Below are 26154 nucleotides of genomic sequence, written 5' to 3'. Positions count from 1 at the left end.
AATTTGTGTTTGCGATAGGTGAAAGAACAATTCTTGTGTTGGAAGGATTCCAGAATTCAGTGCTAACCTTTGCTAATATAGCACCCAGTTTAGCATTATTATGTCCTAATTTTTAAAAAAAGAGTTAGAATTTTCCTAGTTGAGTGGTTTCTATTAATATCACTTATTTAAACGAAGGAACGTGTGTCTCCGGGAGGTAGTGAAGCCACACCTTCCCATGGACGTGAGCTAGCGGCCCCAGACTTACAGCTGTTGGCACACATGGTGAACTCTCGACTTTGTAAAACACTGAGTTAAAGCCAAGGGATGCATTAAACTACTTTCTAAATGGATTTTTTTCAAGTAAATTTGTTTTATCACTTTCATCTGAATGAAAATATTTACAGAACGGACACTAACAAGATTTTAAACGTCATTTATTGATAAGGAAGTGCTGTAACTATGGCCTTATATAATTCTGAAAATAATTTGTGGTACCAAACTATGCATTTTACACTTGAGAGAATAAATAATATGTTTTTCACAGAAAGCTGAGGTATTGTGGTTCACTTCCTGTCCAGGTGTGTTCGCTTGAGAACTTTTGATTAAGGACCGTTCTGGTGATGAGAGGTTATAGTCTTACCTCAGTGGGTTTGGTTTTGAGAATTGTTTTTTGGTAGCATCACCTTCCCCTGACAGTTACGAAGGGGAGATTTTTCTTCCTGGCACTGGCCTTGGGCTGGGTGCGTTGTAGAAGCCGGTGGCTTTTTTAGCCCAGCGGGGCTTCAAATGGTGGAACTTACAGGTCAGAGGCCGGAAGAGCTGCCTTATAAAGCGCTCTTTCTTCCTATTGCTCTTTGCAGAACGTGTTCGTCATTCCCCCCTCCAGAGAAGTCTGTGCACCCACATTCTGGAAGTTTCTCTCACGGCTCCTGACGCTGCAGTGTGTCACACCTGGTGTAAGCCCCCGAACAGAGCAGGCTGCAGACAGTAAGACCAGGTGTTTTACTGGCACACAGCAGTCACTGGATTGCCATTCCTCCTCACTTCCTACTCTTCGATTTTCTCTGCCTTGCCCGTTCCGCGTTTTTTAGCCCCTCACCTCTAGGTGCCAGATGTAATGTCCTCTAGAGATTGACGGAACGTACTAGAAATCTTGCTGCTCTGGCAGAACCGAGGAGGGACTGATTTTTCTCACAAAACAACAGTTTGCGGGATGTGAAAGCAAGGCTGGTTCAGTGGCTCCATTGATGTGATGGGTGATCTGGTGGCTTTTCTGTTTTCCTGTGTCACCCTCCTGAATGCCTCCTGGTCACGAGATGGCTGCCCCACCTTTGCTTCCCTCGCACTTTCAAGACAAAGAGGGAAGCAATAAGGAGGAAAGGGTGACCCTGACCCCTCTATAACAAGAGAGCCATCCTGCTGCAAAACCCCTAGTAGAGCTCCACTTGGTCTCGTTATCTGGAACCGTTTCACGGGCCACTTGTAGCCACAAAGGAGGCTGGGAGACCGTGATCTTTGGCTGAGCCTGTTGCCACCTTGTTCAGTATCCGTGGTTGTAAGGACGGAGGGGAGAATGGAAATGGGGTGGGGGGGCAGGGAGCTGCAGCACTGTCCACGCACAGCGCTTTGCTGCTCACCCACGCTTTTGCACGGATGGTCTCCTTTGCCCAGAAAGCTCCTCTTGCTCTCTTGTCCTCTCTGCACCCAGCACACCACACTTCAGCCCTGACAGACTCTCCTGATCCTTCCAGACCCCTCAGTGTCACCGTCTCTTCCTCTCTTCTCTAGGACATAATCAGCCTCTCCTTCCCTGATGCTTGTCCCTGCTGGAGAGCCCTGTACTTTCTCTTTGGGTTACCTACCTCGACCTCTAGGTCTGTGCTGTCCCGTAGTTGCCACTAGCCACATAAGGCTAATTAAACTTAAGTGTAAACTAATGACTCTTAAATGCAGTACAAAATTTAGTTCCTCACCCTAGCCCCACGTCAAGTGCTCAAAACCTTGTGTGCCCAACGGCGAGCTCTAGGGCATTTCCCTCATCCAGTTCTCTTGCACAGTCTGCTCTCAGTGATGAGCTCTTTAAGGTCTCACCTTACCCTGACCCCGTCACTCAGAACTGTAAGTGCAGCCTTCAGGGTGTGCTCGTGTTGTGCCGTCTCCTAACGGAGGTGGTGAACTTCGGGCAGAGGTTCCAGATACTCTACCACCAACATGACTTCTAAAAATATTGTCACTGGATATGTAAAAGGTATTGGGTCCACTGCTTTCAAGGACTCAAAAGTCCATGAGGACTTGCAAATTTCAAATTTCTCATTGTGCAGTTTAAGAAACTGAGGCTCTGAGAGGGAAAGGGACCTACTTGAGGTCATACGGGCCATCAGTGGTAGAAGGGACTGGACTCTTGGTTGTCGTGGCTGCATTCACTTCTCTTTCCATTAAACCAGACCTGATTATCACCAACCTGCTTTCCCTGATTATGTTCTATTCTTGCCTATCCACCAGTTTCTGGCTTCTTGAGAGAGGAAGTTGTTTTCAGCTCTCCGCTGTCCTCAGATGCCCACTGCATATAGGCGGTGCTCAGGGAACGCTCAGGAAACAGATGAGACTTCGTCAGTCAGGGATTGTTCTGTTGCAAGAAACAGAAAATGACTCAAGCAAGCTTAATCAGAAGGAGGCTTCTAAAAATCAAGATAAGGGCAAGAGCTGGAAACTAGAAGTTGTCTGGAACCACGGAAGTCTCTCTGGCTCCCTCTCTTTGGGGCCACGTAATTTCTCTTCTGGTTTCCTCTTTATTCTACACACCAGCTTTCCCAGCTGACAAGTCACTCTGTAAGTCACACCAGCCGCCAAGTCTGCGTGACCTCTTAACTCCAGAGGCATCCGATTACCTAACTGCCAGTCTGTGTTTCCCTCCAGACGTTTGGGAGCTGATTGGCCCAGCGCTCGGCAGCTCCTCCAAGGAGGGACAGGAGGAGCGTGGTGCCAGCATGGCGGGGGCCCTCCAGTTACTGTCCGGACGGTGGGGAGGAGCAGGGCAGGGCCTGCACTGGGAGGCGAAGGCACAGCCTCCCGCTACCGCAGATCGGTGGGTTCTTGTTCATGATGGTGTTTACCGACCAAGGCAGAGCCATGATAGCAACGGTAACTGGAGCTCACTGGCTTTATCACGGTCACGGGTTATCTGGAAGTAGGTGAAATGGTGTGTGGCAAGCATGTACATTTCTTATTATCAGAAGTGCTTGGAAAGAAGCTGGTGACCTCCCATCAAAAATGCCGCTGCTGGGAAGGAAGTTTGATTAATGTCTTTACCCAGTAGTAAGAATTTGAGATTCTTTTTTTTTTTTTTTAAAGATTTTATTTATTTATTCGACAGAGATAGAGACAGCCAGCGAGAGAGGGAACACAAGCAGGGGGAGTGGGAGAGGAAGAAGCAGGCTCATAGCGGAGGAGCCTGATGTGGGGCTCGATCCCACAACGCCGGGATCACGCCCTGAGCCGAAGGCAGATGCTTAACCGCTGTGCCACCCAGGCGCCCCAGAATTTGAGATTCTTGAGCAAGGTAGGTAGTTGTCATATGGCTGAGCAGCCAGAGGTGGTCAGGGTGTCCCTGGAGGAAGAAGGACCGGCGGGCCATCACGGGGCTTAGACCCATGATGTGGGTGAGCCTGCCTGGGGCCTGCTTCCACTTACGCCTCCTCGACAGGCCACTGCGAGCGCTATGGGTGTGTTTCTTTTTTTCTTTTTTTTTAAGATTTTATTTATTTATTTGACACAGAGAGAGAGACAGTCAGCGAGAGAGGGAACACAAGCAGGGGGAGTGGGAGAGGAAGAAGCAGGCTCCCAGCGGCGGAGCCTGATGTGGGGCTCGATCCCAGAACGCCGGGATCACGCCCTGAGCCGAAGGCAGACACTTAATGGCTGTGCCACCCAGGCACTGTGGACGCATTTCTGAAACCGAGTTAAAGCTCCGTGAGGACAAAGACACGGTCTTGTTACACTTCTGGACCTGGGACGGGGTTTGGATCATAGATGGTGCTTCATTTCTGCTAGATACACGATAGATGGTTTTGGAATATTAACCAAATATGGGTATTTTATTGTAACTACGCAGATTATACTGTGTAACAAATGACCTATACATGAAGAAAAAATACAAAGAAAACATACTGATATTCTACAGAAGTTTAGGAAGTTGTGATAATAGGTGATGTTTTCGCCTTTTTTCTTTTTCAATTTTATAATGTAGTGACATTTGAGAGTAGGAAAAATTAATTTTTAATTAAGAAAGATGTTCAAAATATATTTAGTCTCATAGAGAGTTATAATGGAAGCACATTCCTGTCACAAATCACGATAAGTGCCAAGCATTCAGATTTGTTGGAAATGGACCTGATCATAAAGTAAGTTCTCCCTCTTGTGGACTTGAATGACCGATGCTCATTTGGCGATCTCCTCCCGCCCCTTCTGTTTGGAATTCTTCAAGCTAGCATAACCAGTAATTTGAGCTAAGAAAGTGCCAGCCTTAATTTGCAGAAATCTAGCCTAAAAGTTAGAGATACAACCCTTCGTTTGAAGGGTTTTTCTGGTTGCCTGCTGACCACTGTCCTCTTTCCTGCCTGAGATGCCTTTGCCCCACGAGGGCCACTCCCTACCTGCTCGCCGTCCCAGGAAAGACCGCAGGTGTCCCAGAATGCTTGGCTGCCTAATGATCATGGACATTCCAAATTTCTCTGGTTTCAGTAGAAATAAAATTGCAGTATGATATGTTTGTAGTTTCAGAGCATAGTTTGGACATTTATTTATTTATTTTTTAAAGTTACATTAAGAAACTGGAAAGCCATAGAACCTTTTTCTCTGTATCTGGTAGCTCCAAAGATATCACGTTCCCTCTGCTCAGATTGCTCTGATGGTACAACTACAAACTTTGTTTTTGGGAATTGTAATTGCTAGGCTAGTCCGAATCAGTATGTCTGTCCTCTTTCTAAATTAACATAGCTTGTTAAAGTTTAAACTCTGTGGTTGAAGTCATTTTAAGGTTCCTGATAATATACTGTTTTATTGTTTCTGAAGAAGTCACATCAGTGATATGAGAAAAGCAAACATATCATGGTGTCTATTTTTATTTCATTTTATTATGTTGTAAATTGAGGTGAAATGGGTCTATAATATTATATAAGTTTCAGTTGTGCGATACTATAATTTGACGTCTGTATTCTTTACCAAGTGATCACTTCCAAAAGTCAGGTTATCGTCCATTTCCATATATTTGACCCCCTTTACCCATTTGCCCATCCCCTCCTCCTTTCCTTCTGATCACCACGAATGTGTAAGTTTGGTTTTGGTTGTTTTTTTGTTTTAGATCCCACAAGAGTAAAGTCATACTGTTTTTGTCTTTCTTCTTCTGACTTATTTCACTTAGCATAGTACCCTCAAGATTCATCCATGTTGTCAGAAATGGCAAGATTTCTTTCTTTCTTTTCTTTTTTTTTTTTTTTTACGGCCGAGTGGGTGGTATTCCGCCGTGTACGTATACACATCTTCTCTATCCACTCATCTGTCAGTGGACACGTAGGTGGCTTCCTTTTCTTGGCTCTTGTAGATACTGCTACGTGAACAGAAGGAGCACATATCTTTTCAAATTCTTGTTTTTGTATTCTTCACGTGAGTACCCAGAAGTGGAACAGCTGGGTCATAGGGTAGTTCTCTTCCTGACTTTCTGAGGAACCTCCATACTGTTTTCCAGAGGGGCTGCACCAGTGTGCATTCCCACCGACAGTGCACAGGTCCCTTTTCTCCATGTCCTTGCCAATCCTTGTTGTTTCTTGTCTTCTTGGTAACCCTTCTACCTGCCGTGAGGGGATAGCTCATTGTGGCTTTGATTTGCATTTCCCTGGGGGTTAGGGATGTCTACCATCTTTGTATCCCGATGCCATATAATGTCATCTTTGGAAAATCGTCTCTTTAGATCCTCTGCCCATTTTAAAAATTGGTTTGTTTTTTGTTGTTTTTAAGTTATATGAGTTCTTTGTATGTTTGGAAAATTAACCCCTTGTTGGATATGTGATTTGCAATATCTTCTTCCATTCAGTAGGTTGCCTTTTCGTTTTGATAATGGTTTCCTTTTGCGCAGAAGCTTTTTAGTTTGATGCAATCCCATTTGTTTGTTTTTGCTTTTGTTTGCCTTGCCTTTGGAGTCAGAGCCACCAAAACAGTAAGATCGATATCAAGGAGCTTATTGCCTACGTTTTCATTTGGAATCTTAACAGTTTCAGGTCTTATATTCAAGTCTTTAATCCATTCGAGTTAATTTTTGTGCATGATATAAGATAGCAGTCTAGTTTCATCCTTTATGCATGTGGCTGTCCAGTTTTCCCAACACGTGGTGTCGATTTTTAGTGGTATAATGACCCAGATCATCGCCCTCTAGATGCTTCTTAGGGGAGGGCTTTGGCCTTTTGCCTTTTCTGGTTGCTGTGTTAATGTAAACTCCAGTTCACTGCCACAGTCCCTGGCCATCCCGCCCTCAGGGTGTCACAGAGCTCCTTTGGTTGTGATTGATAACTGTTTTGCCTGTTGTGGGTCAGAAGCGGTTTCATAATCACCCTATTGCTCCTTCATTCTTTTCGGAATGGTATAGTTCTGTCTCCATAGGCAGGTGTGTCTGTATTGGTTCTTGTCCAAGACAGCGGACTCTTGGATGGCTGGGTAAGAGGCTCTTTTGTTTGTTCAGGACTTCTCTTTCATACTCCTGTTATGATACCCTGAGTCTGTGGAGCTCAATAAAGTCTTTTTGATATTATTGACAACTTAGATGATTTGGAGCTTTTCATGTTAGATAGAAAAGCGATTCTTAATCTAATGCCTCATTTTACAGATGAGAAGACCAAGGCTCAAAGACCACAGGACCCACAGGGGTCTTCATCTGCATCGTATTTAGGAATAGTGTTCAGGCTCAGCGTCCCCAGCATTGGCTGACTGCAGGGCAGCCTGAATAGGGGCTGTGCAGGTGGGTGGGTCTGGGTGCCCCCACTGCCTCCCACCTCTAGGACTCTGGGCCTGCTAGCCGACCTCAGTCCCTTCCTTTGTAACATGGGGCTGGCAGTAACTGTCTCCCTCCATGAGAGGCAGTACCGCATAACGAATGAGAGCTTGGGCCTGAAGGAGGCAAAAGTGCACGGCCTTGGAAAACCTCAGACCAGGGAGAGACACGTGTTTGTGTGGCAGAGAGACAGGGCTTGGGAATGTTCTGACTGCGTGTTTTGAATTGGAGTGACCTTTGGGAGGATATCCTGGACTCTCAGATTTTCATTTACATCAGGACTCCTTCCTCGCACACCCGCCTTTTCTGAGTTGCCTGAGTTTTAAAAATGGGCCCTTTGAGCTTTTTCCGTTGCCTCCTTCCAGGCCGTGGTCCTCTGTTTTCTTTGTCCTGAGGAGAAACCAAGTGAAACTTGGTGCTGGTTGATACCTCCCATTGTGATGAGTATTTTTGCAAATGGCTTCTGGCTACTGGAGAGGAAAGGGTCCTGCATAGTTTCAGAGAGCCCTGATCCACTGGAGAATCCGTGTGCAGCATCCTGCTCAAGAGTATGAATTACAAAAAAACTGTTTGGAAATTTTTAGTTGTGGTAAGAAACACACAAAATGTACCATCTTCACCATTTTAAGTGTATAGTTCAGTAGGGCTACGTCAGTCCACATTTTTGTGCAGTGGTTCTACAGAACTTTTCAATCTTGCAGAACTGGAATTCTATACCCATTAAACACTAGCTCCTCGTTCCCTCTTCCCTCAACCCCGCCAAACCGCCATTCTCCTTTCTGTTTTCTGTGAGTTCAACTACCTCAGCTACTTCCCGTAAGTAGAATCGGTATAGTATTTATCTTTTTGTGACGGGCTTATTTCACTTAATATAGGACCCTCAGGGTTCATCTAGCATAAAGCTGAATAATATTCTGTGTGTGTGTGTGTGTGTGTGTGTGTGGTACATTGGTTTATTCCTCTGTCAGTGGATATTTAGGTTGTTTCTACCTTTTGGTTATTGTGAATAATGATGCAGTGAACATGGGTGTGCAAATTTTGGCCCACGACCTTGCCTTCAGTTCTTTTCCATATGTACCTAGAAGTGGAATTGCTGGATCACATGGTGATTCTGTTTTTAATCTGGGGGGAGGGGAGCCGCCATACTGTTTTCCACAGTAACTGCACCATTTTACATTCCTACCAAGAGTGCACAAAGGTTCCGGTTTCTCCACATCCTCACTGATAATTGTCTCCTGGGGTTCTTTTGAAATGGCCATCCTAATGGGTACAAGGTGATACCTCATTGTTGTTTGATTTGCATTCCTTTAATGAATACTGGTGTTGAACATCTTTTCATATTCTTGCTGGCCATTTGTGTATCATCTTTGGAGAAATGTCTTTTTTCGAGTTGTTTGCGTACTTTAATTGAGTTCTTTGTTCTTTCGATATTGTTGAGTTAAGGAGTTATGGATCTTTAAGTCAGATTGGATCTGGGCTTAAGTCCTGACTCCTCCATGTATGAGCTGTTGACCAAGGACATTTGGCACAGAGTCCTCCACTGTCGCATGGGTGTGATAACAGCACCCACCTCGTGGAGTTAGTGATGTTAGGATTGCCAGTGAGGACACACCCGAGAGATGGGCGCTACGTGAGAGTGTGGACAGTCTGTTCCTTGTAGGGTTTGGAGGGCACCAAAGCCATCTCCCTTCTCAGTCTCCACCACAAATAGCAGCCATCCCTTAATTCCACCCCCCACCACTGTCCCTTTTATCATCACTGGACTTTTAGGACAAGCAAAGGGATGTTCTTGGGGCACAAGAGACTCTGCGGCATTTGGAGGATTCTCACATTGCCAGAAGGAACCTCTCCGAGCCTCCCGGACAGTGTGCAGGTGGTTCGTACCATGCCTTCAGCCTGTTGGCACAGGGCATGTCAGGGCTCGAAGTCAGAGCCAGAGGAGCCGTGGGTCCTGCTTCTGTGCCATGCCGGGTGCACACCTGTGGTGACGGCCCTGCCTCGCCAAGCCGCTGTGTGCTCTGGATTCAGAGGTGGAAAAGCCACGCGTGGGTCAAGAGTGCTGACAGACACACGGGACTGGTCACTCTTCAAACTCCCTCGATGGGGAGAGACAAAAGACCAGAATCATGGCAAAGAAATGTCATAGATGTTGTGCCTCTTAAAATCATCCCAGCAGAAGGTCAGACGACGTGCAGCTTTCCAGATGTCCAGAGGTTGACCAGTGCAGTAAGCTGAGGCTTGGCCGGCTAAGCACATGGTCCCCAGGCTCTGGCAGGTCAACCCCTGCCATGATGACCTTCCTTGAAATTTAAGGTGCTGCTTTAGGGCTGTGTCTCAGTATGTGGTTTTCTGTGTTGTGCCAGGATGTTTAGAAAAGTGTCTGTCCTTTGGCGTGGAGCTGTGTTAAGTCTTTACCAGACGACTTGGTTCCATCAGAGCAGCCAGTTTCTTGAATTTGTTTGGTCACTCGCGCTCATGTAATATCTCTCCCTTCTGAGCAACTGCAAACGGAAGCCCGGTGTTCCTGGAGGCGCCATGTTCCGTTATGGTCAGTAGAGACTTTCAAAAGGAAATGTTACTTCTTTCTCGAGATTTTTTTGGGCAAAGTAAGCTCTGGTAATGTTTAAAGAATTTGCTTACTTACAAACAGAGTTTTCAAAGAACATTTGAATTTGACTTGTCCACTTTCTCTAGTAAGCCCGATTGTGTGAGGTCTGTTGGGGTTTTGAATGAACATCAGGGTGCTGACTTTAAAGGGGTGGAAGCCACCTTGATGATCACGCTGTTGTTTTCCATTTTCTCATTGAGGACAAAGCCCGAAATTTCACACAGCTAAAACCCAAGCTTCCCAGCTGCCCAGCGGGCGTGGTTACCTAAAAAGAGTGCTGCTGTCCGGGTTTGCTTCCTTCAGGATATGGGCCCTTATAAGGAAGGCAGTGAGGCTGGGGTTTTCCAGGTGGAAAGGTCACATTTCCAGATATAGCCCAGTGAGCGCTGTGTCGAATCGGGGGAAGAACCGGGGTCGCTGTTGTCACCTTCTTGTTTCACAGTGTGGACTTCCCCATCCCCTCTCCCCAGTGAAGCCCAAAAGTATTTCCTAACTTTTAAGTCATGGGCTTCCTCTCATGGAGTCTGACCTTAGATCATGTCCAGATAAGCATTGTGTAATGGGATGGGTGGGGTTCGAGTTTTTAGCCACAGATGTGAGAGGAGGGGGGAAGGGGAGGGCAGTGGAGTTTGTAGCTGGGGCTTCCAGCATCTGTCCTTGTCAGCCCTCAAGCCCAAGTCCTCACCACAGGACTGTCGTGCCAGCAGAACCCCATTGAGGTTTCGTAGCTGCCCGGGTGGGTCCCCCATGTGCCACTAAGACCTTTCCTTCCTCCCTCCTGCCTTGGATTTTTTTGGAGGGGGAAAGGGTCATAGATTTGACATAATGACGGGGCTCCCCGTTCCCACAAATTCCCGCCGAAGGCCTCCCCAGCTCTTCTCTGGGACCTGAGAAGGTCCCCTCACAGCCCCCTATTTTAGATTATTTCTAGTTGACTAGTTCCCAGTACTCCTCTGTGGAGGTGAGTCCTAAGTGTGCCCAGGCCACTGCCCCCTTCCAAAGGGCCGGGGTCCTGATCCCACTGCATCGTGCTCCCGCTTGGCCTGCCTCAGGTTCTTCTGACATGCATGTCCCAGTGTGCTGCTTTCGGCCAGGGGGTCACGGACCTGGGGAGGCAGTGCAGTGCGGATGAAAACCCAGGACTCTGTTCAGACCCCTCCAGATGGAAGGTATGGTTCTATGTGCAGTGAAGATCTAAAAAAACACCAGAGGAAAATATGTGGAAATTATTAAAAGAACTTATCTTTGGAAGGTGGGATTATAGTAACTTTCTTCTTCTTCCTCTTCTTCTTCTTCTTTTTTTTTTTAAATATATTTTTCAGTGTTTCCAGTTGCCCTGCACAGAGTGAACACTTTTTTCTTGGGGGAGGGGCCAGTCAGCGCACCTAAGACCCCTCGCCTGGGCCAGAAGAGAAAATGGGGCTCCTCTTCTTGAAAATCACCATCTGTGCCACTGTTTCCCATTTTACCAGTCGTGGAAGACTGGCCCCCACGGCCGAGGCCTGGGCTTCGGAGCTCTCTCTCCTTCCACACGCACTGCCTCCGCCCCCTCCTTCCTACTCCTGGGCTGCCCCTCGGGCCCGTCTTTCAGACATTCCTCCCTCTGTGGCTACAGCAGTTTTTCCTCTGCCTCTCCGCGTGGTTCTTTCTATGCATAACTCAGTCGTTATCTCACATCACCAGGTTCCACCGATACAGTGTTTAATGAAGTCCGAAATCTGCGTACAAGATACAGTCCCTACCCCTGACACAATGAGAACGCCTTACTGTGTTCTTTAACATATAAATATTCTGAGCGCACAGCTGTATGCAAAGTACTGTAGGAAGAATTGGGTTGAAAGTGGCTTTATGCTGGTAAAGGAGTGTGCAGGTGTGGTAGGGGAGACAAAATTCCAAGGAGAAGGGCTGGGTGCAGCTAGAACGGAGTTCAAGGTTCTGAATTGGAAGGCTACCCTCTGGGGGATGGAAGGGGGGATCGTCATTGCCCCATAGTAATGACATTAATGATTTGGGGTTTACAACTTTGTCAGGATCATATGATCCTTTTCCACACCAAACTGAATAAATATTATTTATTAAATACACTACCTCTACCTGTTCGTATTATAAATGTCTGTGTGGCAGAAACTGTATCTTGACTTTCGGTTCTTTCACAAAACTTGAATGGTTTTTCGCCTTGAATGTACTGTTGACCCTTGATAACCAATATGGGTTTGGACTGTACAGATCCACAGATTTTTTTTTTCAACAAATACAGTACAGCACTATAAATGTATTTTTTCTTCCTTAAGATTTTCTTAACACTTTGTTTTCTCTACCTTTGTCGAAAGAATACAGTATATAATAACAAAACATGTTAAATCGACTGTTGATGTTATTGGTAAGGCTTCTGGTCAACAGTAGGCTGTTGGTCATTGAATTTTGAGGGAGTCAGTTCTATGTGGATTTTCAGCTGCTTGGGGGTCATGCCCCTAACCCCTGCATTGTTCAAGGGTCAGCTGAATTTTCTCTGATTTTATATTGACAGATTTTGTTTGTCTCATGTCTTGAGGTTACAGAGTTGTCCTGTTCTCTTTTTCTTCATCATCTTACGGGCGTTCGAGTGGTTTTCACTGGAAGTTGGGCTTATCGTGTGAGCCCTGGTTTTAGTGCCGGGGTGGTGCCCTGGAACAGGCGGGGTTGGAAGGACCATTCGAAATCCACTTCCTGCAGTGGGGGGTTAGTCAGGTTGTCCTGCACTGACAAGGAAGCAGGCTGATGAGGAAGTGGGATAAAAGGTAGACCAGATGACAGTCCACTTCTAAGCCCTATCCCAGGACCTGGTTTGTAAAAGATGTCCCAAGATAAAATGTGTAAGGTGTCCCATGGCAGCACAAGTCAGTTGCCACATTGACGTCGATAGCGAGTACCGTGGATTCGGAAGGAAGGGTGGCTCTGAGCTGGAATACCATGGACCTTCGCTCAAGCAGCTCCAGGTCTCTTCTCCCCCTGTAAAAAAAATAAAAGTTCTGAATTTTGCCAGTCCATCAAGACTCAAAACATCATCGTATTCCTTCTGGTCATAATAAAACCATGTTACCAGTGCTCTCAAACTTTTTTCTTAGCTAGTGACAACTCTTTTTAAAGGAAAGTTTTTAGAGGCCCTAAAACCCATGAAGTCCAGTTGCTCTGCCGAAACGGAGAGAAGGGGTAGTTTCGAACCATATTTGCTCCTGCTATGGATTGAGTGTGTCCCCTGAAAATTCACATGTTGAAGCCCCAGTACTTAATGTGTTGGTGTTTAGAGGTGGGGCCTTGGGAGGCAGCTCGGTTTAGATGAGCCCATGCATGTGGGTCAAGCCTCCACGATGGGATCAGTGCCTTATAAGTAAGAGGAGGAGAAGGAGACCAGAGCGCATGCTCTCTGTCTGCCACATGAGCGCACAACAAGAAGGAGGCAAGCCAGGAAAAGGGCCTTCCCCAGGAACCTGACCATGCCGGCACTCTGAACTTGAACTTTCAGCCTCCAGAACGGTGAAAAATAACTGTTGTTGTAGCGCCTCGGTCTCTGGTATGTTTACAGCCGCCCGAGCTCAGGCAGCTGTGTCCCCACCACTCCCTTGGCCCTGGTGTGGACTTTGCCGTCAGCTTCATGGGGTATAGTTTGAAAGCTCTCCTTCCACGATGCAGCCCCTTACTGGTACCACGTTTAACTCGGACCCCCCAGTGCCCTTTGCTGTGGTCAGGGGGGATTTGAGGGTGAAGATGTTTTCCTCTCTAGGCTTCTAGTAGGAACAGATGCCGGAAGCCCCCCTGAGACTGAGCATACGTTCCTTGCAGGGTATGGGGCAGGGGCTCTCCTCCTCGCAGGGGGCTCACGTGGGGGAGGTGCTGGAAGCCGTGCTGTAAACAGATGAGCTGCTTTTCTGCAGATGGCCAAATATCACGAATTGAGAAATCGTGATCTTAGCTTTTAGTAGTATATTTTTCTGTTTCTGTTGGGTGACTCATTGGTCTATGTTTCTGACTATTTATGTTCGTATCTGGAAGTTTTCTGGAAGGAAATTTATTATCAGTGTAATAGTGTGGGTAGTTGATCTGGGTCAGCAGTGGGGGATAAGAAGGTAAGGGATGAATGCATTTCTTGAGAAAATAGTATTAATTTTATTTCAAACAGTTGCCTTTGACAAAGATTAAAATGAGATTTGGCTGGTGTTTGACAATCAAGATATGTTGTATTTTAAATTTTGATTGGTCAGGTTATCTATAATGGATGGAGTCCTTAATTAATTTGAAATAATTTATTTAAAAGGTAACTCCATTTCATAGTGTTAGATAATGTGAAACCACCAATTAAGGTAAATCTACAACCTAAAGTAAGTGGCTGAAAAAATGGTGACTGCCAAAGGCCAGGGATTCTTGAACTTCAGTGGGCATAGGATTTCGGATGTTCAAACCCAGGTCCTGTCCCACCCAGAGTCTGCGAGCCAGTAGGACTAAGGGGGCGCCAAGACAGACAGTCCCACCAAGCAAGCAGATGGTATGGATGCTGGTCGGCCGGAACTGCTCCCGGAGGCAGAGCCTGGGTTCTGGGCGTGGTGACCCTGTGTGCTGTTGTGGGGGGGGGAGTCAGGGAAACCTTGTCCTCCATGCCCACATTGAAGTCCAGGCAGGGTGGGCTTGACCAGCAGCTGTTGTCATGGAGAGTTACTGATGTAATGATGAACGTAGGACGGTCTGACACCTTTAAAATCTCCATACGGACGAGATCAGAGGGCTGAGTGTGGGCAACAGGGTAACTCCGCTGAAACAGAACTTTTCACTTCTTCTCTAGAGTTCGTGTCAGGATGGCGGTCTTGCTAGCGCAGGAAGCCCTTCACTGTTCAAGCTGACTGACTTTCTTTCGTTCTTTTTTTAAGAATTTATTTATTTATTTGACAGAGAGAGAGGGAATAAAAGCAGGGGAAGTGGGAGAGGAAGAAGCAGACTCCCAGCAGAACAGGGAGCCAGATGCGGGGCTCGATCCCAGGACCTTGGGATCATGCCCTGAGCCGAAGGCAGACGCTTAATGACTGAGCCACCCAGGCGCCCCAAGCTGACTCATTTCTTACCGTCTGCGTGTACTCCCCCACGCCAGCATGCACACTTTCCCAGGCTGATGCGGAACTCCTTGAAATTCCCAAATTCATCATGTTTTCATTCCTGTGCTTCACATGGAGTGACCTTCCCTCTCTGGCAGTCGTCCTTCCTGGTCATGCTTCGGGACTCAGCCCCCGACCACTCTCCAGCACCGACCCTGCCCCCACCCCCCTGCCAGGCTCAGAGTAGGCTCTTCTCTCCTGCCCTTTGGCCGCCCTCTGTGGCCTCTTCTTCTGCTGCGTCTCACACCCACCAGTCATGGTGGCCTCCTCTGCTCTCTCCTTGGGGACAGAGAGGGTTTCATTTCATTGTTCTTGAGGTAAATTAAATGATGGGTCACCAGGGTGATTGACATGTTCTTTGTAATATTTTTCTTGTAAAGCTTTATATATAACGTTCTATGTATATGTAAGTATTGGTGTCTGTATATTCACATATAGATGTATAAAGTTTATATAAAGTTTTACAACAGTTTTTGCACAATTTAGGAATAAAACTGAAGAAGACCTTCAAGAGTTCCAAGAGTTCCTTGGGCCGGAACTGAGTGCCACACAAGGGCCTTGCTTGTGTCTTCCTCTGCATGTCCGTCCTTGTCCCCTGTCTAGACTGTCCATCTTTTACTTCTTTCCCTTCTGCTTCATTTTTCCCCCAAGTTGCTCCAGGCTGCTTGATCTTTTGCTTCTCTGAGCTCCTCTTGTCTTGACTGTCTGTGGTTTTCGGCCCCAGGGGGATGCTCGGTGGAGGTTTGTCAGGGTGGTGGGACAGCATAAAGGGGGTGCTGCAGAATCTGACAGGGCAGGGAATGGCGAGAGGAGTCTTTACAGAGGGCGTGACCTTGGCGCTGAGCTTTGAAGGAGGAAGGCATCAGGCAGACAAAGGCCAAAAGGGCATCCCCGCTATTGTGAGGGTAGCCGTCCCTCTCCTGCTCTTCCATGCCCATTGTGACCACGGGTCCTGGACACGCTAAAGCAGTGACCAGGGGCCTCTTGTTGTTTGTAGGGAGCCCCTGGGAAGAGTAAGCATCTTTCTTCCTCCGTGTTCTTCGGTAAACTGGATTTCTTCTTTCTCCCCAGCCCTAGTCTGATTGTGGAGAAGTCTAAGCAGCAGAAGGATTTTGCCAGGTTTAGAATAAAGTAGATACTGATGATAGTAGGAATTCAGTACAGATCCCTGACCACATACAATTTTACATATTCATAAGGATTTTTCATTTAGTCTCTGCAGCAAAGCCCTGGGATGTGGAGGCAGTTATTGTCTGGGATTAACAGATGAGGGAACTGAGGCATGGAAGTCAGGGTAGTGAGTGGCAGCACTGATTCGTTCCCGTCACCTTGAGTGCCTGGAGTCTGAGCACTAGTTTGGTGTCTTGGGCTGTGCTGTTGGGGGATAAAAACAGTCCTTGCTTATCGGGTGGTTGGGAGCATGAAATCAGTGGGGACTTGTAAACTACACGGTCTGGCACATACATAGTCAGTGGTCCAAAAAATGTGAGTTTGGACCTCTCTGAGCCTCAGTTTCCCCATCCGGGAAGAGAGGGAGGTTGAGCTAAGTTGTCTTCTGGTGCCCTTTTCAGCTCTGGGTCCCTGAGTTCCTGTGAGTGCTGACCATTTCCCCCACAGTCCAGAAGAAGGAAGGAGAGTGAGCAAGGGGTGTCTAGGGCAGTTGGCGTGCGCGCACACACACACACACACACACACACCCCACTCCCCCACCCCCCGCTGGTGCTGACCAGGGGCCTTTTGTGCTGCTCTTGGTGCTTTTCCACCCTGAGGTGTCCCAGAAAATCCCAAGGACCATAGTTTGAAATCCAGTGTTCCGTAAGTGGTATAGGAGAGAGCCAACTATGACAGAGCTCAGTGCTTTATATTCCAACAGTCTGAATATGTGTTCCTCTTCATGTGTTTATTGACTTTAACCAAGATACAAGAGCCCTGACCTTCAGCCCTCTTGGGAAATACAGTATCATTCCCCTTCCAGATGCAAAAACAAATGCTATTTATTTCAAAGGATAATTTTATCTCTGCATTAAATATAAAAATTCATCTACAGCATTTTCTTGGTTCTTTTTAAGCTTTATGTAAGGCTTTAATCGCCGCCACCTCCCCACCACCAGGAGACCAAGCTCTGGGAGCTGCACGCCTCTGCTGTCAGAGCTCAGCCCACAAGGGGGCGGCTGGGGGCACAGGGGGCTGACTGGAGCCCCATGAGTGCCCCCTGTCCACTTTGCCTTCAGTCCTGCTCCCTCTGCCTGGCTGTCTGCACCTGGGCTTCCCACCACCAAGCTGCCTTCACTGCTGCTCCTCGGAGCTGTCCTCACAACCCCTGAGCAGGTGGATTCGGGGCTTTTGGCTTCCGTGACTCCAAGTCTTCTTCATAGAGTCTTGGAGACTGCCCCCAAATAGCTCATTTGGATGGGTGTAGGGATAGAGACCTGCGAGACCCTTGCTTCTGTTTCTTGTTTCTGCATATCTTGGCTGCTGCTTCTTAATAAAATGTGTGTGCCCAGCTCCTCAGCACTTATCTCCCCTCCCCTTGCACCCCATCTCAGGCAGAGTTAGGCTCGCTCTTCTGTCTTCATAGCTAGCCCACCCCAGCACTTTCTCACATGGTTTTATACTAGCCCTTCATTTGTCTGATGCACTAAGCTGTGCATTCCCTGACAGCCGTAGTCTCTTTCCAGTGCTGCAGAACACGTAAATGGAATACATTTTCCTTAAAAGCTGTAAAAACCTCAAATCTTTCGTGATTCCATTTTCTTACCCATTAATACATAAATTAATCATTCAATGCTTTCCGTAACTTGGGCTCAACCATTCTTGTCTTGTTTTCACATAGACACATAGATCTGCTCATTAGCTGAAATGGGTCATTGGATGAGTAATTGATAGTCACCTGGATACCTTGTTTGTGTAGCCCTGTTTACCTGAAATGGCTCCCATCATTTCCACCTGTGTGACTTTCCCTTGTCTTTCGAGAACCACCACCACTTCCAAAAACCTGGTCCTGATGACGGTGATAAGAAGAAAGATAGTTGCCGTTTTATTGACTGCTCGCTATGTGCCAGGCTTGTGTTTTCCACACATTTACTACTTAACCACACACACTACTCCACAGAGGATAGACCCTGTTATGCAGATGAGGGAACGTGTGTAAGGTGTCAAACCACATGTTTGCATTTGAGTAGATGAGTGGTGGAGCTGGGATTTGACCCCGGACGTGTGACCCCAGGGCTCATGCTTTTGACCTGATAGACAGGAGGGATTCATTTTCTTTGCTAAATTTCTAGAACACTTTCTTTGTGTTTCCTAGCAGCCATGTACTTCTCCCAGTCACCCTGTTGAAACTTGAGGGATTGTGTCCTAGTCATAGTTGGATTTCTGGCAGGCATGTGGCAAAAACTTAAAAGATATTTCTTTTTACCAAATGTTATTTTTTTTTCAAATCCTGTTTCTCTGTGGCTGGACCATTCTATAATGCAACTGTAGAAAATGATGAGGTTCTTGTAGTAGTAGTAGTAGTAGTAGTAGTAGTAGTAGTAGTAGTAGTAGTATTTTCCGAAGAAGACATGGTAGGCTGTAGAGCAGTCTTGGGTAAATGAACCCTTTTGTTCGGTGATTGTTCAGTGCGTATCTGCTGTTTCCCTGGCATGGGGCATTGCGGGGACACAAGTCTCTGCTCTCCCACAGCGATGTTCTGTCGCAGGAAAGGTAAAGTTGTTCACGCTCTGTAAACAGTTGGACAGCATTCACTGAGGACTACCTGTTCCTTTCTTGAGCCTACACAGTTATTTCACTCTGGTTTTTTAAGAAATTGTCTTCAGCTGTTGATAACAACAGATGCTGCGGACGTTAATCCCTGTTGTTGTTAACTTTTCTCCAGAGGCTTATTGTTCCGTTTTAATTCTCATTTCCAAAATCTATTCATGTGGCTAAAACAGAGGTTTCAGAATAACTGGAATCTTAAACATTTCTTTCTCTCTTGGCACGGGACAGCAGGCGTTTTGAGATGGAGAGAGTTATAAAAATGCTCTGCTGTGGGATAACAGAAAAACCCAGAATGTTGGAGAAGGGCCTATCTCTTCTTGTTCCTCCTGGAGCTCCCCTTTCTTACAAGGCACTTCATGTGTGACTTACTGTCGTGTCCCTACAAGGAGGAGGACTGCAGTTCAAACCTGAGAGCAGCATCTTGTGCAGGGACCAGCCAGGGGCCCCGGGTTCCATGCTTCCCAGTCAGCGCGGCACAGCTGGGAGACTGTGTGCGTGTGCTGTGCTTTCCCTCGGCCCTGTCACAGCGCGGCCGAGTTCATACCGATGAGGCAGTCATGCTCTTCCCCGCACAACTGTGTGCAGAGACGGGGAGAGAAGAATGTAGCAGCACAGTTTTGGGAGAACAGTTCGGCAGCTAAATTATCGACGTACCAACCTAGATCGTATTTATGACCCTGTCGGGAATGTCACAGCAAGGATTTCCATGGAGGCAGTTGTCTCTCAGGACCCCTGACATGTGGCTCGTTTTAAAGTTCTCAGAACCCATTGAAACCTAGTGTTTCTGAAAGGCTCTGTAGTTTAAGCGTGTTACATCCTTGTCATTATAGGGCATGTCCGGATAGTAAAATCTAATCCCAGGCTAACGTGTTATTGCGGCCCTTTGGCTTCATGGCCCTGCAGACCGAAGAAGTCTGTCTGTCTGTCAGTGCCCGTGGACTCCACAGTTGGGGCAGTCAGAGGTGAATATCATTTCTCATATTTTGCACCGAGGGACTGGAACCCCAAAGGTGTACGTGTTTACAGAGCTTTACAAAGAGGGACCACCAAGCTGGTCTCGGGGTGGAGGGGCCCCTGGCCCAGCTCCTCCATACTCTTCCCCATCAGTCTCTGTGCAGCAGCCTCCCTGCAAGAGTATAGGTCAGGGAAGGAAGCCAGATCCCAGGGTTGTTCTGAAGAATGTTAGAAGCATCAAAGGAGCCTCTCTTAGACCACCGAGCACGTCACATCCCAGGTACATATAAGGGACTCGATAAATACTGGTGTAAATGGCTTAGGAATGATCCAAGTTAAAATAATGCATGCATTTATTATTAGAAGAAGGTTCTCAGTGGACAGCTGACCAGCATCTTCATATTATCCTCACCCTGACCCTGCCACTGCACTCAGCCCCGTGCAAGTTGAGTACACGTCTCACAAGACTATACCCCAAGCACGTGCCCATGAAAAGAGGACTGGTAGAAAGCTATGCCCTCATCCCAAACCTGGGTCTTTTTGCATTGATAAGAAATGTAAAGGATCCACTTAGCCAGGCCAGATTTAGAAAAAAACCGATGCTTAACTATCTGTGTTTTGTAAGTTACTAAACTACTTTCTAACAAGGCTACCCTTAGTATGAACAAAGAATGGTATATTTAAAAATCATTATTATAAACTGGAACATTGGTAATTGTTACCACCTACAATGAATCTGGGCGAAGGGGATATATTTTTACCCCTTCCCAGGGTTTAGGAGAGGAATAAGAGATGGATTTTTTATTCTGCGTGGGGTGCTTGCTGGGGTGATTTTTTCCCCCCCGTTCTCCCTGGGGGACACTTAGCAATGTCAGTGCATTTTGGATGGTCACTACTGGGGTGGGCGGATGCTACTGTCCTCCCGTGCCTAGTAACATTCTAAAATGCACAGAACGGTCCCCTGCGACAAAGCCCAAAATGTCAGTAGTGCTGAGAAGTTGAGAAAACCCTGCTGTCAACTGTTAGGTTTATTTGGTGACCTTTACAGTGGATTAGCTTTTATTACATGAATTCAGAGGTGAAATTAATGCTAGTATGCGTAATCCTTCTTTGTGTTCTGCACTTGGCCTTGGCACCCTGGCTGAGGTCCGGACAAGCTTTGGCCATGTGTGAACGCCTGGATTCAGGCACCCAACAGTGACTGGGCTCGATGGTGGCAGGGAAGGGAAGTGGGCTGACGCAACACCAAGTACAGAGTGCTGCATGACGTAATGAAGAGTAGAGCTGCAGCGTAGAGCCCCAGAATGTGTTCTGAGGACAAGCAGTGGCAGCCTCACCAGGGAGCTTGCTAGAAATGCAGACTCCCAGGCTCCCCCAAAGACCTACTGAATCAAAATCTGGGTTGTAGCAAGATCCCCGCATGATGCTTGCACATCTAGAAGTTAGAGCAGCACTGGGTAAGCATTTTGTACTTCACGTGGTGGCTCTGACCTTGACCAGGTTACAAAACCTCACTGCACCTTAGTTATTTTGGCTGTAAAATGAGGATGACAGGGTCATCTGTTTCATGAGGTGGTCATGAGAATCAGACAAGCTTATTGGTGTTGAGGACTCATAGTAAATGCTTAACAAACTGAGCTGTGAGGAATAATAAAAAGTAGGCAGAAGTCAAGAACATTAGGGAAGCAACGTATGTCATCGTCACCAAACAATGTCTGTACTCCTTGCAGACCTAACAGCAAACACTGGCACTTCCTTATGCTCTGATTTTTGTCAGCAACCCGACCAGCAAAGAGTAATGGATCTGGGGACCAAGCAGCCTCGGCTCCCAGATGTGTTCCATCAGCCTGGCCTGGGTCACCCCTGCTCTGTTCACTACATTGCAGGATTTGAAAGTAATAGTAGGAATTTTCAAGACGCTCCAGAGGAGAAGGGTGGTGGTGAAGAGGAGGGGTGAGGTTGGATGCAGGAGGCTAGGGAACAGGAGTCCTTGACTGATGAGCAGGGTTTAAGGGTGAGGAAGAATGTCCAGACTGCACCTCGGGCTCTGTCACCGGGGCGGGTTCCTGGCTGTCTCCTGTGTGCCCGTGAAAGCACACTGGGTGCTGTTTGCGGCTGCCCCATGGCACCTGCCCCATGGAGAGGCCGTCTCCCCACCATCACTTTTGGGAAACAAGACCCTTCCAAATCCTTCGGCATGAGATGAAGCCGAACTTGAATCACCACCACAGTGTCCAGCAGAGTTTCAGCAGCCATGATGGTAAAAGAAAAAAGGGAAGAGCTCAGATGGAAGACTCCAGGTTGCAGGATAAGATTGAATAAGAATACTAACTAAAATGCCTTCTGAAAAAAGGGTCAGCTTCACCTATTTCGTGTTCAGTACCAACTAATGCTAAGTACACAAGTTTGGGGGGATTCATTTGTCTTCTGGGTGTTTTGCAGAATATTTTGCAATCTCCGATTTAAATCGGAACAGATTTGTAGTACTTTTCTTTATTTGGTTCTAAAAATTATGTTTATTGTCACGAATTTAGGAAATAGAAAGAACAGCAGCAGGCACATGCAAAGCTAGCACCCATCTGTCCCTTTTCTTTAGCAGTATCTGCCCAGCACCTGCCGGGTGGAAGGGACTATGCCAGGTGCTGGGTAAACCCTCACTGACAGGGTGGCCTGTCTTGCCGTTTTAGAGCTTGCAGTTGTAAGTGGCTTAATTTTGATGTGTTTCCTTCCAGTATTTTTTTTCTGTGCTGTTGAGGACTATGTAAATAGCAAACAATAAAAAGCTAGTATTCACTGTATTCTTGCTGTGTGTTCGACCCTGTTTCAGGTAGTTTATAGGCTATGTATTAATCCCTGTAACACTTCTTTAAAAAAAAAAAAAGATTTTATTTAGAGAGAGAGAGAGAGCATGCATGCAAGCAGGGGGGAGGGGGACTCCACACTGAGCACAGATCTCTTGACCCTGAGATCATGACCTGAGCTGAAATTAGGAGTCGATGCTTAACCTACTGAGCCACCCAGGTGCCCCAATCTTGTAACACTTCTGTGAGGGAGGTGCTGTTATTCCTGCTCGACAGATTGGGAAACTGAGGCATAAAGGGATTAAGCAACTTGCTGAAGGTCACAACATCAAAAAATGCAGAGTCTTAATTAAAACCCAGACAGCCTGGCTCTGGAGCCTGACCTTTTAGTCACTGAATGGTCCTGCTTCTCATGATAATTTTAAGATTGAGATCCTACAATACAGACACTTGTGATTCCTGTTTTTTTACTGACCATTACATATGAACATCCTCCTATAATGTGCATAAACTACCCCCAAATGAAGAATTTTAATTTATTCACTCATTTAATAGGATCATAATGAAATAGTTGTAGATAGAAATGTGATGACAAGCATTTGAATGCTTACAGAGATCACAAAGCATTCTTAATACTTACCACAAGTTTTTTTAATCCAGTAACTTTAATAGGAGTTAAGATGGACAAGTCACTTTAGGAAATGAAACTTGTAGCTTGTGTTTGTAGCTTGTGTTTGATTTCATAGATTTCATAGCAGGAAATCAAACCCACCTTTAGATAATGAGCAGTCAGTGCTGAAACTGTTCTGGAAATTAATTGCGACGTGGAATTTGTTGGAACTGTGCACTGGAAGAGATTGTATGTTGTGTTCTGGGTGGTTGTGAGATTTGGGTTGTCTGTGAAGGGCTTTTCACAGAATGTTAGGACTGTGATTTTATTTAGGTTCGGTTTAGAGAGAAGTTCCCAAGAATACATTGCCTCAGATGGGGCCCACTCGTATAACAACTTTTTTTTTTTACTATTATGTTCAGTTAGCCAGCATACAGTACATCATTAGTTTTTGATGTAGTGTTCAACGATTCATTAGTTGTGTATAACACCCAGTGCTCATCACAGCACATACCCTCCTCCTTAATACCCATCACCCGGTTACCCCATCCTCCCATCTCCCTCCCTTCTGTAAACCTCAGTTTGTTTCCCGGAGTCCAGAGTCTCTCATGGTTTGTCTCCCTCTCTGATTTCTTCCCATTCAGTTTTCCTTCCCTTCCCCTGTGGTCCTCCATGCTATTCCTTATGTTCCACATATGAGTGAAACCGTACGATAACATTGTCTTTCTCCGCTTGACTTATTTCACTTAGCACAATCCCCATGTCGATGCAAATGGTGGGTGCTCATCCTTTCTGACGGCTGAGTAGTACTCCACATAAGAACTTTTGCTGTTTATAGCTAGTTTCAGAGTAAGTAGGTGGGATGTTCTTTCTGCATGTCTATAAGGTATTTATTTGTGAGTTAGAACAGCACTGTGTCCCAGCCACATGGGGTCTGCAGCTGAGAAAGGTACAAATTCATGAAATGTAAAGAGATTTCAACTAGTAAATAGAAATTTGAAACTTGATGACATAGGAAACATTTGAATTATAGGGATATCTATTAGAAAGCATGAACTTCCAAGTCAGACAGACATTGGTTGGGATCCCAACACACCTGCTTATTCACTGTCTGACCCTGGGCAACTTCCTTTGCTTCTCTGAGCCTTAGTTTTCTCTTCAGGCCAATCCCTGTCTTCTGAAGTTGTCATCAGGATTAAATGAGTCTGTCTATATAAAACACCTGGCATGGTGCCCAGCACTGGGTAGAGGACCCGTTAATGGTCACTGTTATTATTGGCTATTAAATACACGTTAATCCTCTTCCAGAATACCTAGCCTTACAACATGGTGGTTAAGAGTGCACATGGAAGCCGGCCTGCTTGGGTCCCCCATCCTGGTTCTACGCTTCCTAGCTGTGTGACATTTGACAGGTGTCAAATGTGCTTCAGTTTGCTTTTTTTTAAAATGGAATGGTTACAGTAGCTACGTCTTAGGGTGGCTGAGTGTTAAATAAACTAGTGTCCATAAAGCTGTCAGAACAATCTGGTACAGAGTGAGTACTCTGTGATTGTTTGCTATTCCCAATAATACAGTCATCAACTCAGAAGAAAATAGAAATATTACACCTTTAAAAGTAGGTATCTTTGAACGTTTCCTCAGCTCCTACAACTTTTGCTTCCTATTTGATGTATAATTTGATGGTTGTAGCTCAGACCTAACTTATTTCAATGCATATTAAAACTTGAATTTTCAGTCTGGTGATATCATTTCATAATATCTGAATGAACAGAAATTTTCTGATTTGACACTATGTTTTAATTTGTATTGAAAAAGAATGACTATTCTGAAATGTCCTTTCCTGTCCCCAGATTATTCAGAACTGGGAGAGCTTCCACCGCGATCTCCCTTAGAACCAGTTTGTGAAGATGGACCCTTCGGCCCCGTCCCAGAGGAAAAGAAAAGGACATCTCGCGAGCTTCGAGAGCTATGGCAAAAGGCTATTTTACAACAGATACTGCTTCTCAGAATGGAGAAGGAAAATCAGAAGCTGCAAGGTTGGTTTGCCATTTTTTAGAATGAATAGGCCTGATAGTTTATCTTGGCTCTGAAGTGAGTCACATCGGACATAAGTATGTCGTCTTTAAAAAGAAAAACAAGATACTCTAGCATATGTACATACATCTATATACATGAAATATGTTTACTTTTTCAAAGTCGAGTCAAAGCTTTTTACTTTCTGGAACATTCATGATCATCTCACCAACTCTATTAAATTATTCCTATATGGTCATTTTTAACATAACATCTAGAACTTCCAAGAGACAACCTTCAAATGTAAGCTTCAACCCTCCGAAGAGTATTTTTGTTTTGCTTTCTGTCTCTCTCCCTACTTTGCCCTCAGCCACAGTCTGTGCTTGGCTGGTAGGTATGAACTCATCCTACACAAATCAGTTCAGTTCGTAGCCTCACTCTTTGTGCATTTTTAGTGGGCTCCTGGTGATCTGAGGAGGACTGAGCTTTAGCGTTAGCTGAGTTCTACCTGAACTGATACCAAAGTTTTATATAGACAGATTCATTTAACGCTACCGACAACTCCAGAAGGCAGGTATTAGCCTGAAGAGGAAACTGAGGCTCAGACTAGCCAAGTTCTTGCCAGGGGTTATATCAGTATCAAAATAAGACGGGAACTTTGTTCATTTCCTGTTTCTATACTGTTGCTTGAACCCCAAAATATTACTTTCATAGTAGCTAAGAAGCTAAGAGGGCGATATAATGGAAAGAACATGGGTCTTGAAGTATGGAGCGTTGGCTGGATAGGAAATAATGGGCATTTTGATCAGGAAGTCAGACGTACTCTTTCAGAGGGAGGCCGTGCAGGCAGTAGGGTCATGCCATCACGGCCCAGAGCAGTTGTGCAAGTAGAGTACATTTCATTGAACTTCTTGACTACAGATAATCATCTTTTATCTTGAGATCTGTATAGAGGTGAAGGTTATTAAGACACCAAATCTGATGAATAAGGTTCATAGTCCAAAAAAGTATGTCATCTTTGACCAAAAACAAGAAGTCAGATACACATAAGACCTTTTGCTATGAAAGTAGCTTGGTGGCTGGAATGGGCTACTGACGGATACAGATATTATGGGCTCCCCCGGTCCCCGGTATCGAGGCAGACAGGTCATCCCCAGAGAGTGCCATGGAAGGGGTGCCGCAGTGGGATTTTACAACAGTGAATGCTAAGTTTTCTTCCAGCTCTGTTTCCCTGCCATTTTTTGTGTGTTCTTGAAGGCCATTCT

General features: G+C 46.0%; 1 protein-coding gene across 11 annotated transcripts in view; it reads left to right on the top strand.

Annotated features, from left to right (window-relative positions):
• The window catches only part of TBC1D1 (TBC1 domain family member 1), a 214196-nt gene that overhangs the window by 143402 nt on the left and 44640 nt on the right, over window positions 1–26154 (top strand). For 10 of the 11 annotated variants that reach the window (XR_005833380.1, XM_040624867.1, XM_040624866.1 and 7 more), the window contains one exon: window positions 24727–24912. Coding sequence is in view for 10 of the 11 variants with exons in the window: in XM_040624867.1 (XP_040480801.1) it covers window positions 24727–24912 (186 nt within the window). In the remaining variant the exon portion in view is untranslated. Of the gene's footprint in view, window positions 1–2954; window positions 3124–24726; window positions 24913–26154 lie in introns of those variants that run through there. The other variant, XM_040624872.1, reaches the window with a different exon arrangement.

This window comes from Ursus maritimus, unplaced genomic scaffold (assembly GCF_017311325.1).
Source record: "Ursus maritimus isolate PB19 unplaced genomic scaffold, ASM1731132v1 scaffold_8, whole genome shotgun sequence".
Classification (NCBI taxonomy): Eukaryota; Metazoa; Chordata; class Mammalia; order Carnivora; family Ursidae; genus Ursus; species Ursus maritimus.
Note: the sequence above shows the minus strand (reverse complement) of the source record. Positions and strands in the feature narration are given on the sequence as shown.